This window comes from Protomyctophum bolini (genome assembly GCF_963924005.1).
Source record: "Protomyctophum bolini genome assembly, chromosome: 6".
NCBI classification, from domain to species: Eukaryota; Metazoa; Chordata; class Actinopteri; order Myctophiformes; family Myctophidae; genus Protomyctophum; species Protomyctophum bolini.
In genome coordinates, this window is record NC_137867.1 from 33,599,629 (window position 1) to 33,615,772 (window position 16,144).

General features: G+C 41.8%; 1 protein-coding gene across 2 annotated transcripts in view; it reads right to left on the minus strand.

Annotated features, from left to right (window-relative positions):
* slc15a4 (solute carrier family 15 member 4) overlaps positions 1-16,143 on the minus strand; it is a 39,250-nt gene extending 23,107 nt beyond the window's left edge. Inside the window, exons 1-7 of one of the 2 annotated variants that reach the window (XM_080766844.1) lie at positions 15,752-16,143; positions 14,780-15,405; positions 11,746-12,041; positions 10,872-11,013; positions 10,408-10,488; positions 8,376-8,556; positions 1,974-2,135 (exon numbers count right to left, since the gene is read on the minus strand). In XM_080766844.1, coding sequence (XP_080622970.1) covers positions 1,974-2,135; positions 8,376-8,556; positions 10,408-10,488; positions 10,872-11,013; positions 11,746-12,041; positions 14,780-15,361 — 1,444 coding nt within the window. In that variant the 5' untranslated portion in view covers positions 15,362-15,405; positions 15,752-16,143. Of the gene's footprint in view, positions 1-1,973; positions 2,136-8,375; positions 8,557-10,407; positions 10,489-10,871; positions 11,014-11,745; positions 12,042-14,779; positions 15,406-15,631 lie in introns of both variants that reach the window. The other variant, XM_080766843.1, reaches the window with a different exon arrangement.
* Position 16,144: the final 1 nt, after the last annotated feature.

Consider the following 16,144-nt stretch of genomic DNA (forward strand, 5'->3'; position numbering starts at 1 on the left):
CTGAGGAACAGTGTTACTGTCAGACTGAGGGAAGACCATTCATCACTTAAGCTCTAAAGGTTACTTTATCATTATAAACCACACTTCACCTCATTTATAAAATGCCTCATTATTTAACAATAAACTTGAATGGTGTAAGAAATGAAGACTGTCAACGGTCAGTCAATACCTGGGCCAATTAGCACTCACTATGATATCATTCACCTACCCACAATGGTATCAGGTACGGTCGCCCCTAAACCATCTCACCCCTCGGTTTTTTTCCGCCGACCGATCGGTGCCGCGGTTCTTACATTCTTGATTTTGTTTTACTGAGAATAAGGTTAGAAATAAGTTTAGGGTTAGGTACCGGGTTAGGTTTAGGCATAGTTTTATTGAGGTCAAGGCTAGGAATAAGGTTAGGCTTAACCGTTTAAGCATAATGTACTTAGGTTACTTTAGGATACCAGGCCGCGCCATTCCACCAGCTGTAAATGATAAATCGTGCATTTATATAGTGCCTTTATCCAAGGCGCTTTACAGAGATTGTGCATTACATTCACCCATTCACACACACACATTCACACACCGATGGCGGCGGAAACCATGCAAGGCACCAACCAGCACATCAGGAGCAATTAGGGGTTCAGTGTCTTGCTCAAGGACACTTCGACACCGGAGCCCGGACACCGGAGCCCGGGTTCAAACTGGCAACCTTGCGGTTACCATCCAGCCACTCTAGCCCTGAGCCACCGCTGTACACCCGGGGCGAGTTGGTAAAGGGGCAACTTGTTTGGTATTCCCCACAATCACATCAGAAACTAAGGTAGAAGATAGGGATATCATAATTACAATGTGAATTGATTTATGTACAGTTATTATAATCTATTATAATTGTATTAATGTAATTGTCTGTATGTTGCATGTTGCACCTTTGATACCTTTTGTAATGTCAAAAGCAATAAATACAAAAAAAGGGTAGAAGATACATTGAACCAATTATAATTGCGCAATCAAAATGAGTTTGTAAATTTGGCTTTATGGTGTTATTGCGAACGCAGTGATTGCGAACGCAGTGAGCACTTACTATGAGACCTAGCAGATCATGTCTGTGTGTGTGTCTGTCTGTCTGTCCCGCTTTGAGACCTAGCAGATCATGTCTGTCTGTGTGTCTGTCTGTGTGTCTGTCTGTCTGTCCCGCTTTGAGACCTAGCAGATCATGTCTGTCTGTGTGTCTGTGTGTCTGTCTGTCTGTCTGTCTGTCTGTCTGTCCCGCTATCCAAATATGGAGTGTGTTGCATCAGCAATCACTCAGCTCCATATATGGGCACAAAAGGGGCCAGGTCCACTCAGCTCCATATATGGGCACAAAAGGGGCCAGGTCCACATATACAGTAACAGCGGGACAGACACACAGACAGACAGACAGACAGACAGACAGACATGATCTGCAGGGTCTCAGCTGCGTTCGCTTCCCGCGTTTGCGCGTCTTACTAGTATACTGTAGTTAGAAGCTCAAAACCCTCAAAACACAATGTGACAGCAAATCGTACCGATTACAATTATGCACTGGAAATGTGTATTGTATTGCATATTGTATTCCTCTTTGTAGTGATAATGGTAAAGTGAAAGTATGACTTCATGACAGTGTAGCCGACTGCAGTGTGAAATCACAGCCTGACTTCTACTTCCACTAATTGCGAACGCAGTGAGCACTAACTATGAGACCTAGCAGATCATGTTGTGTGTCTGTCTGTCCCGCTGTTACACCACCTGCCCGCCACCAGAGGGCACAGCTGTATCACACACAAAACACACACACACACACCTTAACTTAAAAAAACTTAACTTAAAAGAAAACTTAACTTTTTTTTAACTTAATAAGAAATTAACTTTAAAAAAAAAAATTAAACCCAAATATGTACGAGCTGCGTTCGCTTCCCGCGTTTGCGCGTCTTACTTGTTATAAGTACAGTAAATCAATCTGACCATACCTGCAATACTGGCGAAGATTTCACTGATTCCAATTAGCACATACTGAGGCACCTGCCACCATATGGGTAAATCTGCAGCATAGTAGATGACGTTGCCAATCTGCTGGTCGATGGTACCGTTTGGGGAATTGACTACATCAAGTCGTTTAGTCTCCAATATTCCTGAAAGGGAAGAGGCAGGAACTAAGTGTTAAAGTTTGAAAGTGGTATACAAGGGCATGTGACTGTGTACTATAGAGCAGCGGTTCCCAAACTTTTTTTTGCTCAAGACCCAAAAGAGAAATTAGACGTTTGCCAGGACTCAAATTAGTGAAAACATTTGTTTTCAAATTTCTTCATGAAATTACTGAAAAAAAACGAATAAGATTTGTAGTTTTTGGGAATGCTTTTTAAGAAAATGTGGGAAACAAAAAACAAAGGGACCCATAAAATGTGTCCACGACCCTTAAACTGTGTCCGTGACCCACAAAAGGGCCCCAACCCAGTGTTTGGGAACCAGTGCCTGACCAACTTATCAGTAAGCCAGTTCTATCAGCTGATATTGGCCTATCACAGATGCAGAAGTTGTTTAACATAATGCAGAAAAAGAGGCTTGGAGTTACTGAGTAATTGTTCTATTTGTGCATTTGTTTTTTATAGTTATTTATCATTGTTAAATTCCCAGTTTGTTTCAGTGCATTGATACATTTTTGGACAAGTGTCACCACATTTGAGAGATGACTGCAAAAACAGAGTTTTCCCAGTATCAGGTCAGACTCTGAAATATACTCCAGAGCTTGGTGTAAAATGGTAGCATTGAATTGCAAAATCTGCAAAAGTGTTCATTACACTCTTGAGTGTGAGGTGGACTGCAGGTACAAACGTTAGATTAACACACTTTGCAATGTACCCTGTTTATGTTGTTATTGTTTTGCTCGTCATGTTGTAGTTCAGTGGTCACCTAACCACCGAAAATCCAAACTATGTATGAGCCTTGAGACACATGGGAGCAGGTTGAAAATAGGCAGCAATGCATGTTTGCACGAAAGCAATTTCCAAAAAAGCAGTATACTCAAACATCTGCATGCATGCAGTAGGGCTCGGTTCGGTCCACATTAAGTTGACTTTTTGCTCAATCAGGCCAGTGACCTAAAATGAGTTTGACAGCCCTGGATTAGTGTTTATGTTGGGATCCAATTTGAAATCCTGTCAATTTCATATCACTGGAAAGGAAACGTGATGTAGTGTAAACATTAGATAGACACACAACTAATTCCTTCTCTTTGATTAGTCCTACCAACCCTCCCCAATAAATTTAGGTGCAATAAAACAAACGGGTAATTGTTGATATATATCGGTTCGGTTTATATAATAGTCACAGTGAGGAGGCACTTGTAAAATGTATTAAGCACCCTAAAGTCCATGAAACCAACAAACAGCCAAATATCGCAGGAGTTAAAGGATTCACTGACACTCCATTAGGGATTTAGCTGGTTTCAAGGCTACACTACCACTTCATTAAGATCACATCTGCATGCTCACAGATTATGGCAGTTAGTAGTGAAACAGTACAGACAGCTCGACAATGAGAGCCAAGCAGTCATCATCAAACCACTGCCGCTTCCTAAAAGCTTCATTCGATAACCATTATCATGTAACCAGCAGCTATTTCCAGATAACACCCAGAGACAGCCTCCTATCATAACCACACTTAATGCTGTATTTGAGAGCCTTGTAATCCAGCTATCCTATAATACCAGCCGTCCATCCCAGGCAGGGCAAGCAGCCTCCGGGTTGCCCAGAGCAAGTCCAGGGCTCAGCATAAACATACACCACCCATATCACACATCAGACATCCAAGTGCAATCCCCGAGAACTTTTGCAACAGCTTTTATAAAAGCGTCCCACTTTTAGACATCAAAACGTCACTGGGCCATAACTAAAACAGATTATATAAATTACAAAGAATGTTATAAAAAGAAAAAAATAAGATTTACTTCAAAAGCAAATGTCCATGCTGCTTTGGAATGTCACCCAGCATGTAGCTGAAGTCAATGTTTCTAGTGGTAGCCTATTAAATAAATACGAGCTTAGGATGGCATGGCCAACTGTGCTGTCACACAGCGTGGCACATTTACAATGTTGTGAGTGTTGATCCAGGCTGTGTCCAGGGCAAACAATGCCACTTCAAGCTGGTGTAGAGCTGTCCGTCTCTCTGTGATTTCCGAGCACAATGGCTTATGCTTGTGGACGGACACCGATAAACCCACAGGAAACACGGAACACCAGCTAAGCAAAATAGGACATAACTTCATAACGGAAGACACACCATAGAGCGCCGAAGTCTGACGGCAATATCGGTAGAGGGCGCTAAGTCCACGGGTTCATGTACTTTTTTATTTGTATTATAATCCCCATAGGGGGATTTTAGATCGCCTCATATAAGAACTGTGTTTGAAAAATAAACAAATCATCCTGGCCATCCTCATATGGATATGAAGACTGTGAGAAAACGCTAATGTTACTGCTGCTGAATTGGTAATTTTTTGCTAGAAACAGACTGTATCAAATATGGCTGACTGACTGTCGTAAACGATACAGAGACACTTCCGACAATATCGCCAAGACAGTTTGTTTATTTTTGGACCACAATGCTTGTGATACACAATATGAGACGATTTTAAGATGACCCCATGTTATTCTCCATAGAGAAACACTTCCATGAACCAGGGGATGAGCGAGTGACGTCAGGACTTCGGCGCTCTATAGGGCATTGCCATGGCAGACATTTTGTTGTTGGCTTTGTATCGAACACTGCCGACAAAGCGTTCACGGATCACAACAAACTAAACAGTCGCAACGGATGGACCTAGAGCACTATTGCTCCTGTGAAATGACATCCAGACCGGTGTTGTGGTCCCAGCACAAATGAGTGCCGTTCAAATGTAAAAAATCCACCAGTTAATATGAAGCAGAAACTGGGGTTCAACATAACTGGAGTGGGGCGGAGGAGTGAAAAGGAGACGCCTGCAGTCTCCGAGGCTAGCAGAGGAGTAGCCTACACCTACAGACATGGCTGTGGTTACACGTAGCGTTGTCTACTGAAAATAGTTGATTACTTGATTCAATAACAGCCGTAACCAATTAAAGCCAACTGCATTGCGCATCGCGAAGCCGCGGTAAAAGTAAAACTTCTCATATCGCTCTCTCGAGCATTTTTCTAAATCGTGAAAGTAAAACTTTGCACTAGTGTGCGTCCGTGCTCGCATGTGTCTCCGAGAGTGTCTCATTCTCTGTTGTGTCTCTCTCTCTCTCTCTGTTGTGTGTCTGTCTGTCTGTCCGTCTTATTTTTTTAACTATGGAAAAATATATTCTTATATTTTTATATATGAATTAGAATAAATGTGAATAGGATGGGATAGGTTAGGTGTACGCACCCAGAACTTGAAGAAGTGTACCACCTATGTAGACGTGCTGCGGCTCAACAGCTTGGCTAACAACACTGCAGAGCTCAAGAAGTTGGATAGGAATTTGTGGAGGGCAGCGATCCAGGAATCCCGAGTTGGTGTTGGCTAGACATCACTCTCGCAGCAACTAACTAACTAGGTGTAGTACGCTACTGTATTTTAACTTAAGTCATACCCGGAGAGCCGAATGTTTTCTGAGGTGGTACTTGGTGAAAAAAAGGTTGAGAACCACTGGGTGGATTGTGGTGGATTAGATTCGTCCCTGTACTGCATGTTTCCCCCCGTTTTCTCCCTGCAATTTTTCAAATTCCTGCTTCTCATTTTCAAAACCAAATATTTTAAAAGATTTTCAATATCTGAAAAATAAACATTTTACAACCTTTCCCTCTCTGCAGTCATTTTAGAAGCATTTCCTAGAACCGAAAAATCCCCTCATTAGATTTGGTTAACAGGCACTTTACAGTAGATGAAAAAGGGGGAAAAACTTACACTTGCTGAAAGTATTTGGCACATTTCGAATTAGACTACACAAGAACACATTCAGTTCCACTTCACAATTTCTGCATGGTATGTGGTACAATCCAGGGGTGCGTGAAAAAATATATATTTGTCCAACATAATAAATGTACACTCGTCCTCTCTTTTACATGCATGCACACAAACAACGTGGAAACTACTTCCTCCAGGAAAGTGCTTATGGTTACTTTTTTCCCCCCGCTTTCTTGTTATGACAAAGCAACATTAAGTGGTCTCCAGCAGCTTTGTGCACTCCCTGGAGGTGTACCAGAAAGGAGTACAGTGGTGGTGGCTGTAGCTGTCTCGGAGGCTCTCATTAGTGTCTGATCACATCCTCACACCTGAAAGTACTTTATAGGGCCATACTGCCAACACCTCAGAGCAGTGGTTCCCAAACTTTTTAGCTTGAGACCGACCCAAAAGAGGTACCTACCAAAAATGTACTAAAATGTATTATGAATTAACCACTTAAGCCCTAGTGGGAATATTCTTTTGAAGAATGATTTGTCTATTTTTTTTTCTGAACATTTTTGATTATAGAAAATGTTTTGAAATAAAACATGTTGTTTTCTAATAAAAAAAACAGACCCATAACAATGACCCAATAATGGGTCCCATGATCCCACTAAAGTCTGATTTACACTTCCCCACACGATGAATATAGCAGATCTAAAAGCTCACAACATATACATGACACAATGTGTTGCAAGCTTGTGAGCGACGGAGTATAAATGAAGCAGAAAGTCACTACACAGTAAATGTTTTAACTCCGCATAGACCTGCAAGGCCTCAGGTTTTGTCCCAGTTTGACTAGAGCAGACAGATATTGGCCATTATTATTCCACTTTGATCATTGGCATCTGAATGTTCATCACATGCAACCTGGCCACCCAATTGTGGGCATGTCTTTAAAGGTGACCATTTGCAAAAATGTTCAGAAACAGCAGATCTACAAGATCACATGATGTGACACGTTGTGAGCTTGTAGATCGCCTGCTTTTCAAAAGGTTATTTCAATGTATTTTATTGTTTGCTTATAAGCTAATGCACTCAAATAGAAACTTTAATCAAATCTAAGTTTTTAAAATGTATTAGAATTTATTTTTCCTTTTTTCCCCAAACAAAATAGTGGTCAAAACATCAGTAATTGGTGGTCTAGGACTCTCCAAAATCAAGATTGATTGATTTAATTTATTTGGTGATAAAAGAAAGGGCAAATCACTTCCGAAACACAACACACCAGATTAAAAATACCACATTAAAGGACTAAGACTTATTTCCATTTGGTCCTCTAAAAATCAGCATTGGACCAAAAACTTAAGAGTTCAATGAATTCTTTGTAGTATAACATCTGTGTTATGTTAGCCTTTCAGGATTTGCATGGAATTAATTAACTGCCAAATATACACCTTGTTAACCAGACGTCCTAATAATGCTGGGATGGCTTGTTTTTTTTTCTTCTTCTTAGTGTAAACAAACCATTCACAACACACTAAATATTAATTGCTCCTCCTCACACAAAGAGCTATTAAATATGATTTAGTACATGTTTAAATATGAATTACCAATCTGCTGAGCACTCCAGTCAATACTAAAAAGGTCAATGAGGACAGAATGCATTTGCATTCTACGGTGATAGGAGAAGTAATTCTGAGAGGGAAACAGGGAGGCAATAGCTGTGTAAAATATAATATGTGTTGGTTGTGAAGACTGTTACGGATTTGCTTTTCCCCACCCTGCAGACTTGTCTCACTCAAAACATTTTAACCTGAATATATCAATACAGGACTGCAGGAGCACCCACGACAGGCTGGGCAGAGAGTTATTTGAGATAATCCACAGGCTGGAACCGAATTGGACAGAGCAGTGCTGTCGGTCGGATGCGGGTGCAGTCAAACAGAACCAAAGTGCAGGGATGCTCTCTATACTGTATGTACAAACGAAAAAAAGAAAAAGCACCTTTGGGGCGTTTTATTTTATTATTTCTTTGCGAGGTCTGTAACTCTGTATGATAACAGCTTTCCTAGAAAGTGGCGCTTTGATAGAAAGAATATTAATACATTTCTGACAGACTACCTGCTGAGTCCTGGAAGAACAACGCTGTGAGGCTCAATTCCTTGTAGTTGTAACATCAAAGCTGGTCAAATGCACGTGTATACATGGTATTTAGACCGCATCAAGAGATATCTCTCCTGGGGGACCAAAACTATGTGCATGAGACAAACCTTCCTTTTTTGTCAAATACTTTCATTCTACATTATGGTTATTCAAACACGACGCTACTTTCAAATGACGCAGATCTATGGCATGCGTTGATGCGTGGTGTGGTCCAATGCTGACATTTAGCATTGTAAACAAAGAGAGCAGGGTGTTTAGTTGGCCTATTTACTCATTTGACGGCAGCGACAGGGCATGACTGTTAGAACACTCACTCACTCACCCGCCGCAACGGCCGACCACATGACAAAGAACATCCCCACTGCAATCCTCTTCAGGGAGGAGGGCAGCAGGCCCCGGCGCTTGAGGATGGGGTCCACTACTTTGTCCTTTAGGGGGATCAGCATGAGGATGAGCACGGCGTCAAACATTGTAAGCCAGGCTGCAGGAAAGCGGAATTTGATCTGCCAGGGAACCCAGCAGGAGAAACATGAGGGAAGAGTATGTGTTAAGAGCACAAGGCATGAAAAACAACACTGAGAATGTCAGTGCATTCGAGTCCACTTCCCCACAGGTGAGCCTGTGTGTGTGTGTGTGTGTGTGTGTGTGTGTGTGTGTGTGTGTGTGTGTGTGTGTGTGTGTGTGTGTGTTTTGTTCTGGTCTAGTCTTGATATTGCTTTGGCGCCCCCATGTGGCCGGACACAAAACTGAACATAATGAGGAATGTTGACGCAATTCACATACCGGTAATCAAATGCACACACATTTGAACTGTTAAACACAGAGATCAGCCATCAAAGTGGTGGCATTGTCTATAGATTTTTCCCACTGCTTTATTTATTAATAATGATCAGCCTGATAACACAGTATCAATAAAACAGGAGAATACATTTGACGCATACATAGACACATTTATGCTATACTGCCTATCGTTCACCGAGCATTGATGGAGCCACAAATTCCCAGAGATCTGTTTTGCAATTCAAATCCTGCAAGCCATCTGAGCTCCCAATGTGTCGGGTTTTACACTTTTGATAGTTCCATTTATTTTCAAATTGAATTTCCATTTCCTAGAGTAACTGCTGGCAAGTCATACACAGTGCTTCCGATGGTATTTTCTCCCCCCCTGTTTGCATATTATCATATTCAAAATGACAGAAAGTGCTAAGTGACAGTATTTTCTCACACCAGGGAAAGACTGGCTGGATTGGCAGAGCTGCCCCTGCGGGCTTGGTCTCAGTGGGTATTGGGGGGGGGGGGGGGTCTGCTGAAGAGGTGTTGCAACAAAAAACAACTTGTGTGTAATAATGTTGTAGACATCATGCTGGTTCGTCCATCACTACAGTCTTCCCTATCATAAAGAACTTTTAGAACTAATGATGACATTTACCCAACATACAACGATGTTGTTGAAACCCCTATAAAACAAATTGGACATTTTCGATTATTGTTCCCCATTGCCTCTGGGTAATGCTCTTATGACCAGATGATCTCATTGGGCGTAATGGCATGCTGCTTGCTCCCACTTATCATTTGTAAGAGCGTGCCCTGTTAAAAATAGTTATGTTTTCATTTTTTACTGCAAATGTACTGTCAGTGTCAGGTGAAGCAAGGGGATGAGTCACAGGGGCAATGGCATCTAATCTCACTTCCCTTTTGATCTTCAGAAGCAGTTCAGAGACTGGAAGCGAAAAAACACGTACAGAGGTTCCTTTTCTGATAATAGAACTATAGCATGTGAAGGGGGGGGGGGGGGGGGGGGGGAACTGCCATTCTGTGAACTTGTTAGTGACACACAAGTGGAATACAAAAAACAACTTCACAATTCACTGAAGTCTATAGAGTTCCCCTTTTCAAGCATGCCGGTCCAGAAAGCAGAACGGTGATGCTGAACAGCCAGAGGCTATGGCATGGAAAGGTTTGGGGAAGCCTGGCCTACTGTACAATACCATATCAAGCTGCTGTGTGGAGAGACATTGCCAGGTTGCTAATCTGTGAGGTATTAGTACAGTATATGGGAGTTGTTCCTATTTAATCCCCTGGGCATTAACAACCTTTGCCATGTCCAGCTGTTGCCTGTGACTGTTTCACAGTGACCTACTGACTCTTTTTACGTTCAATGGTCTAGGATCGAATTTAAAACCTACTCACTCAAAATCAGTCGCATCTTTGTGTGTTCAAAGAATACTGCCGTTGGCCGTAGAACATGCATTACCATTTTTACATAAATATATCCATAGATTTTGCCACTTTATCAACATCACTGTGTTTATTAAAGAGCACACAGCCAATCTGACTTTCCTACATGCATTTACCTCGCTGGCATCAGAAGTGCTGTTGGGTTCAGTGCCAGGAATCCTCAGATGGAGGCTCTGCAGAAAATATGTGGTCTGCATCTGCAACACAGTGAGAACATGTACAACAGCAGTGAGGTCTATTAAACCTGATTTATACTTTGTCTTCTGTTGTGCAATTAAAAAAGGTGCTTTACAAGCTCACGTGTTGCATGCCAGTGCATTATAAGCTTTTAGACACACACACACACACACACACACACACACACACACACACACACACACACACACACACACACACACACACACACACACACACACACACACACACACACACACACACACACACACACACACACACACACACACACACACACACACACACACACACCTTTTCTTGGCTTGGCACCTTATAGTGAACCCAATACCTATATTATCAAAATCAATTGATGAATACATGTTGGTATAAGACATGCCATTCTCACCTGGAAATACACTGTCCAGTATGGAATGAGGGCAAGAAACACTGGCAGGACTTTTACCAGAGCTTTCAATTCCTCTACTTTCTCCTCTGGGAACTTCCCTCCATAGGTCACTTTGGCAGTATCCAGCAACGTCGGCTTAGGCCTTGGTAAAAAAGGAATGGGAAAGTTCAAAGCAGCCTGAAAGTACTATGGCATGATTGATCGCAATGAGAGGGGAGAGAAAAAACTCCGTAAATAGCCAATAAACATTGGCTGGAATTAAACTAAACTCTTGAGATGAGAGACTTAATCAGCCTTTTTTATGAGTGCCTCCTCCTCAAATAACAGCACTTCTAGAGATAGGACAGAAACTTTATTCTAAAGCCTATAATCCTCATCTCTGGAGAAAACGCCTTAATAAGGAATTCTTGAAAGGCTGTGGAATTGGCCAACTTAAAATATTCAATGTCAGGTTTTTCAACTGATTGTGTTACTTGGGTTCAAAGTCAAGTAGCAGCACTTAGGAATAAGTTTACACCAGAGGGAATGATGATGAATGGCTGGACCAGAGGAGAAATTATAAAGGAAAGTGAAAGGGGATATCAAAGGAAGTGTTAACCTAAAGGTTCAATACCAACACCTACTGTAGCTGAACTAGTCTACTGGATCAAAGATGCCATAATATTCCACAAAGTTTGGGTAGCTGCGGAATTGATGTTACACAGCTACGTACAAAGACCCTCCCCAGTGAGATTAAGTAGTTTGCTGTACCAAAAAATGTTGTGTGTTTTGATAGCCAATCTGTATCAAAGATTCTCATTCAATTCAGTAAGACTGCTTTTCCCCCCCATATACATTATGCACTAATTCTGATTGGTAACCCTGTCCCTCTCACCGGAGAAGGTTGGGTTCCTTCGGTGGCTGTGACGAACAGCAGACAAAACCCAGGATCTTGAACATATCTGTGAAGGCACTGCCGTCCGCGGGCTTGGTGATGAAGACAGTCCGGCCCAGGATGAATACGAGGAAGGACACCCCCAGACACACGGTTGGTATGATGTAGCCTAAGGCAAAGCTGATGTTCTGCTGGATGTAGGCCACACCGCCCAGGGACAGGATGGCTCCAAGGTTGATGCACCAGTAGAACCAGTTGAAGAACCGGCGAGTGGCCTCTGGTCCTCTGTCTTTGACCTGTGAGGAAAACGGGGTGCATACGTTAGTTATACATACTGTACCAACAGTCCTACCTACAGTCATTAGTCAGACAACCCCGTGCTGCAGGTTAAAAATCACCCATGTCTCCCGACATGCATGGCGGGTTAAAACGTATCCGTGCTGCGGATTAAAAATCACCCCAACCTGTGAGGTTAGGGTTAGGTTAGGATTTGAGGAGGCATTTAGACAGCCATTTAGTGAACGAATGAATAGCCATAGCTTGACAGCCTTACCATGTTACCATGAACATAGTTACTTCTTTTTTTAAGTCATCAAAAATTCAACCAATGAGCAAGATCAAAACAATCAACTGTGTAATTTCTAGTTAATCACACTTATCCAAAATAGATGATCATCTCCAGCTGGCCGAAGGCCGGTGCCATTGATTAGGATTTTGCCCCTGTGTGTCCGTCTTTGGGTCTGGAGATAATTTCACACTGCGAGTAGGCCAAGGATGTCACTCACCTCATATTTATCAAATCGGTGGTGCTATACCAGCCCAGCTTTTGGTCATAGACAAAAAATGTCCTTTCTGAATTTCCCTTGGTTTTTGCAGTAAACTCCCCATAAAGGACATGTCTAACTGGATTTCCGCATATTCTTCAAAACACACTTTTTGCTACTTCTCCAACAGATTTATTTTGTCCAACACTCAAACCACTTGCTACTACCTACACAGGACCTATGTAATAACAATGTATCATACACATTTTTATATACCATACCGACTGGCTATAATTAGCTTCCAAAGTTTGTAGGAGGGGCCTGATTTACACAAAACTTTAATCTTGAAGTTGAAGCAGAGTAATAAAGTGATTTCACTTCAATTCGAAGGGGGTGCCACAAACATGAAACATTGTTTTGGGGAGGATCTATCTTCACCAAATTAGATACACATGATCTTCATCATGTGACAATGAGTGCACACTCTGGACACAGAAAGGGAGAGGGACACAGTTTGACATTACTTCTCCAAAAAGTGAAAGGTTCTGGGGATGGGGTGTGAGTCCTAGTACATGATCATGCTGTCAAGAGTCAAGACAAACATTATGTAACATTGCTACATGCAATAATAACATGTCTGCCATCCAATGATGCTATGACAACCAGTTGCATTTATTCCACGAATCTATAGCTCTTTATGCTCCATTACTCAAACAATATATTAAACCCCAGTCGAATACTACAACACCTAATCTAAAAAACACATTATTAGTGTTGTGACACATTCTAGTGTTGTGATTTGAGGGGGGAGAAAAGACAAAACATTGGAGGCTGTGAGATGGATTTTTCAGTGTAAGAGAACTTGAAATGCACAAACAAGCAGCCTAAACCTCTTATTCGCAATTCTGGAGTCAGCCCATCTCCTAATCCAGACATCAGTCATATCAAAACTTCACTCTCCTTATTGGCCTTCCGGCATGTGCACTTAAGTCTCCAATTGATCCAGAATGCCGCAGCATGCTTGATCTGCGACCAGCCAAAATTCTCACATGTGTGTCCCCCTTCTCCGCTCCCAGTCCATTGGCTCCCGGTTACTGCCCGCACAGTGTACAAAACACTGATGCTGGCCTACAAAGCAATCAACCTCTCCCCCACTCGCTCATATTAGCCAACACAGGGAGGCTGGCAGAACATTCACTAAAACAGCCGGGACAATGCTTCACAGCTTCTCAGTAACCTTCAAGCATGGATAGAGGAGGTTTTAGCATTATATCCTACAACCAAGTTTTCAATCAAAGCGCTGATGGAAAATTAGGTCAAATTCAGACGAATGTGACATCTGCATGAAAATAATAGATCAAGATTAACATGCAAGCAAAAGACACAACAAAGACATCCATTTAAATCATGATTTACCAACTGAAATGAGAATGTGGATAATTATCTCTGCGTTTGTCAGTGTATACCAAAAGTGTGCCTATCCAACACTAGAATGAATCCTGCTTTTGAATCCTGCATATGAATAAATAGAAAACTAAATGTTGAAAATGTATAATATACCGGTATATTTGAAGGTTTGAGTTCAGCATAATTATAACTCTCACTCTATAAAGCCAACACAGTACATTTGAATTCCAATGTATTTAACATTCTGTCACTTCTGTGTACAGAAAATTAACATGATCAAACAAAGTGGCCCATGAAGCAGCACTGGCTGGAACATGTGTGACAGCAGTGGGTTGTACTGCTAGTGCTAATCAAAGTTACTCTCCTTAGAAAGGCTTTACTCTTGCTTAGATTAATTTAAAAACAATGACTGCATTGATGAACTTGGTTCATATTATGATGTACACAGCAGGGGTCTACTGAGTAATAATACTTAAGTCAAACATTATTTTCACCAAACAAATCTCAGTTCCTCTGTTTGGTTGGTGCGTGTACGTGCGCGTGTGTGTGTGTCTGTGAGTGCATTTGAAAGTGATAAAATGGTTGACAGAACACCTAACCATCGTGAAAAATCTAAACCATGTGAGGCATATTATCAATACTTTAAATCAGCAGGGGTATGTGTGTCTAATACAGTGCTCACAGTCCCACAGTAAACAAATTGCATGTATGAACAAAAAGATGTCACCCTGCCTGATCTTGTACAGGTCTGTCCTACAGTACGATCAGAATTTCCTTCATAAAACCACTCCGCATTGCAGATTTAATGACTTTCTAATCTGAATTCCACTAGTTTTTGAAACCCCAATCTATTTATACTCTACCTGGTCTGCTCCAAAAGGTGTGATGTTGGACTTCACAGTTCCGACCCCTAAAGCAATTAGGGCAAGTCCACAGTAGATCACTGGGCTACAGTAAGGAGCACGATTAGGTGGGCAATCGGCGCCTGGATGGGTAATGCTTGTGTTCAGACAGTCAACTGGTTGCACTGGGAATGCCATCTGTTCACCACATAGTCCAGGCATGGTGCTTTCATTTGAAACGAATGGAAAAAATAGCATACCAGTGAAATACAGAATCAAACTACAAGCAATTGTCCAGAATTTCCCAAGGTAGGCATCGGCCAACCACCCACCAAATGGTGAAATTAAGTAAGTAATCCCCATGAACATCAGAGGTGCCTGGCTCGCCTGAGTTCCCTCCCAAATAAAGGGGCTACTCTGCAGGAAAAGGACCAAGTTGGAAGTGATGCCATAGAATGCCACCCTTTCTAATGACTCAGCCAGCAGGATGGCAGCACAAGCCAGTCTTCTGCCCTCGAACACTGATGGTGCCGGTGGTCTGTTCACACTAGTCACTGAATCCAAAAGAGGAGTGTTTTCACCGACATCCCGGTTGTTGGCCATTGTCAATGGCTTTGGATACTTTCCTTCCAGTTACAACCTAAAATCTGCACGGAACACAAATGACATATAGATTAGTTATAATTAACGTTGTCATTTTTGCTAGCATGGCTTACACAGCCAAACAAACATTGTAGATAGCAGTATTACTATTAGTATTATCAATGTTAACTTCATACATGATGTAGTGTACATTTAACCTACGGTAAACAAACATATAATGATTGATTAGCAATATAAACGCTAGCTTGACGAAATACAGATAAACAGTACCTTAAATTAGTCAAACAGGCCCCCAAAGTTCCCCATTAACCTAAATTACTTAGGTTACTTTAGTATATACCAAATAGACAGTTCGACTCCAGAGAAAAGTGGAAATAAACAAACACACACACACTGTCACAGTACTACCGCGTGACACCTCGCTCGCTCGTTCAACACACAAATTAGCACGTCGACTCTGCGCGTGCCCGCGAAGCACGATCTATATATCTCACATCTGCTGGAACGACGTCTGTGTCGGCGTCGACAGTCGATCCATGTATGTTGTAGTGCTGTTGTTTTTTTGCAGACGCGGCACGCACAAGAAGGAAGTGAAACTATAGTTCCTTTTGACGATGCCACCGGGTAGAGCTGACCACTATAACATGCACTTCTGTGTCGTTTACTTGGTAAATTTTTAACTGTGTAATGAAGCGTCAGACAAAATAATAAAGGGAGCACAATGTGCTGTCTAAAAAAGTTTGTACACGTTTCCACGATAACTTGTTTCCGGGGAACCGTTTA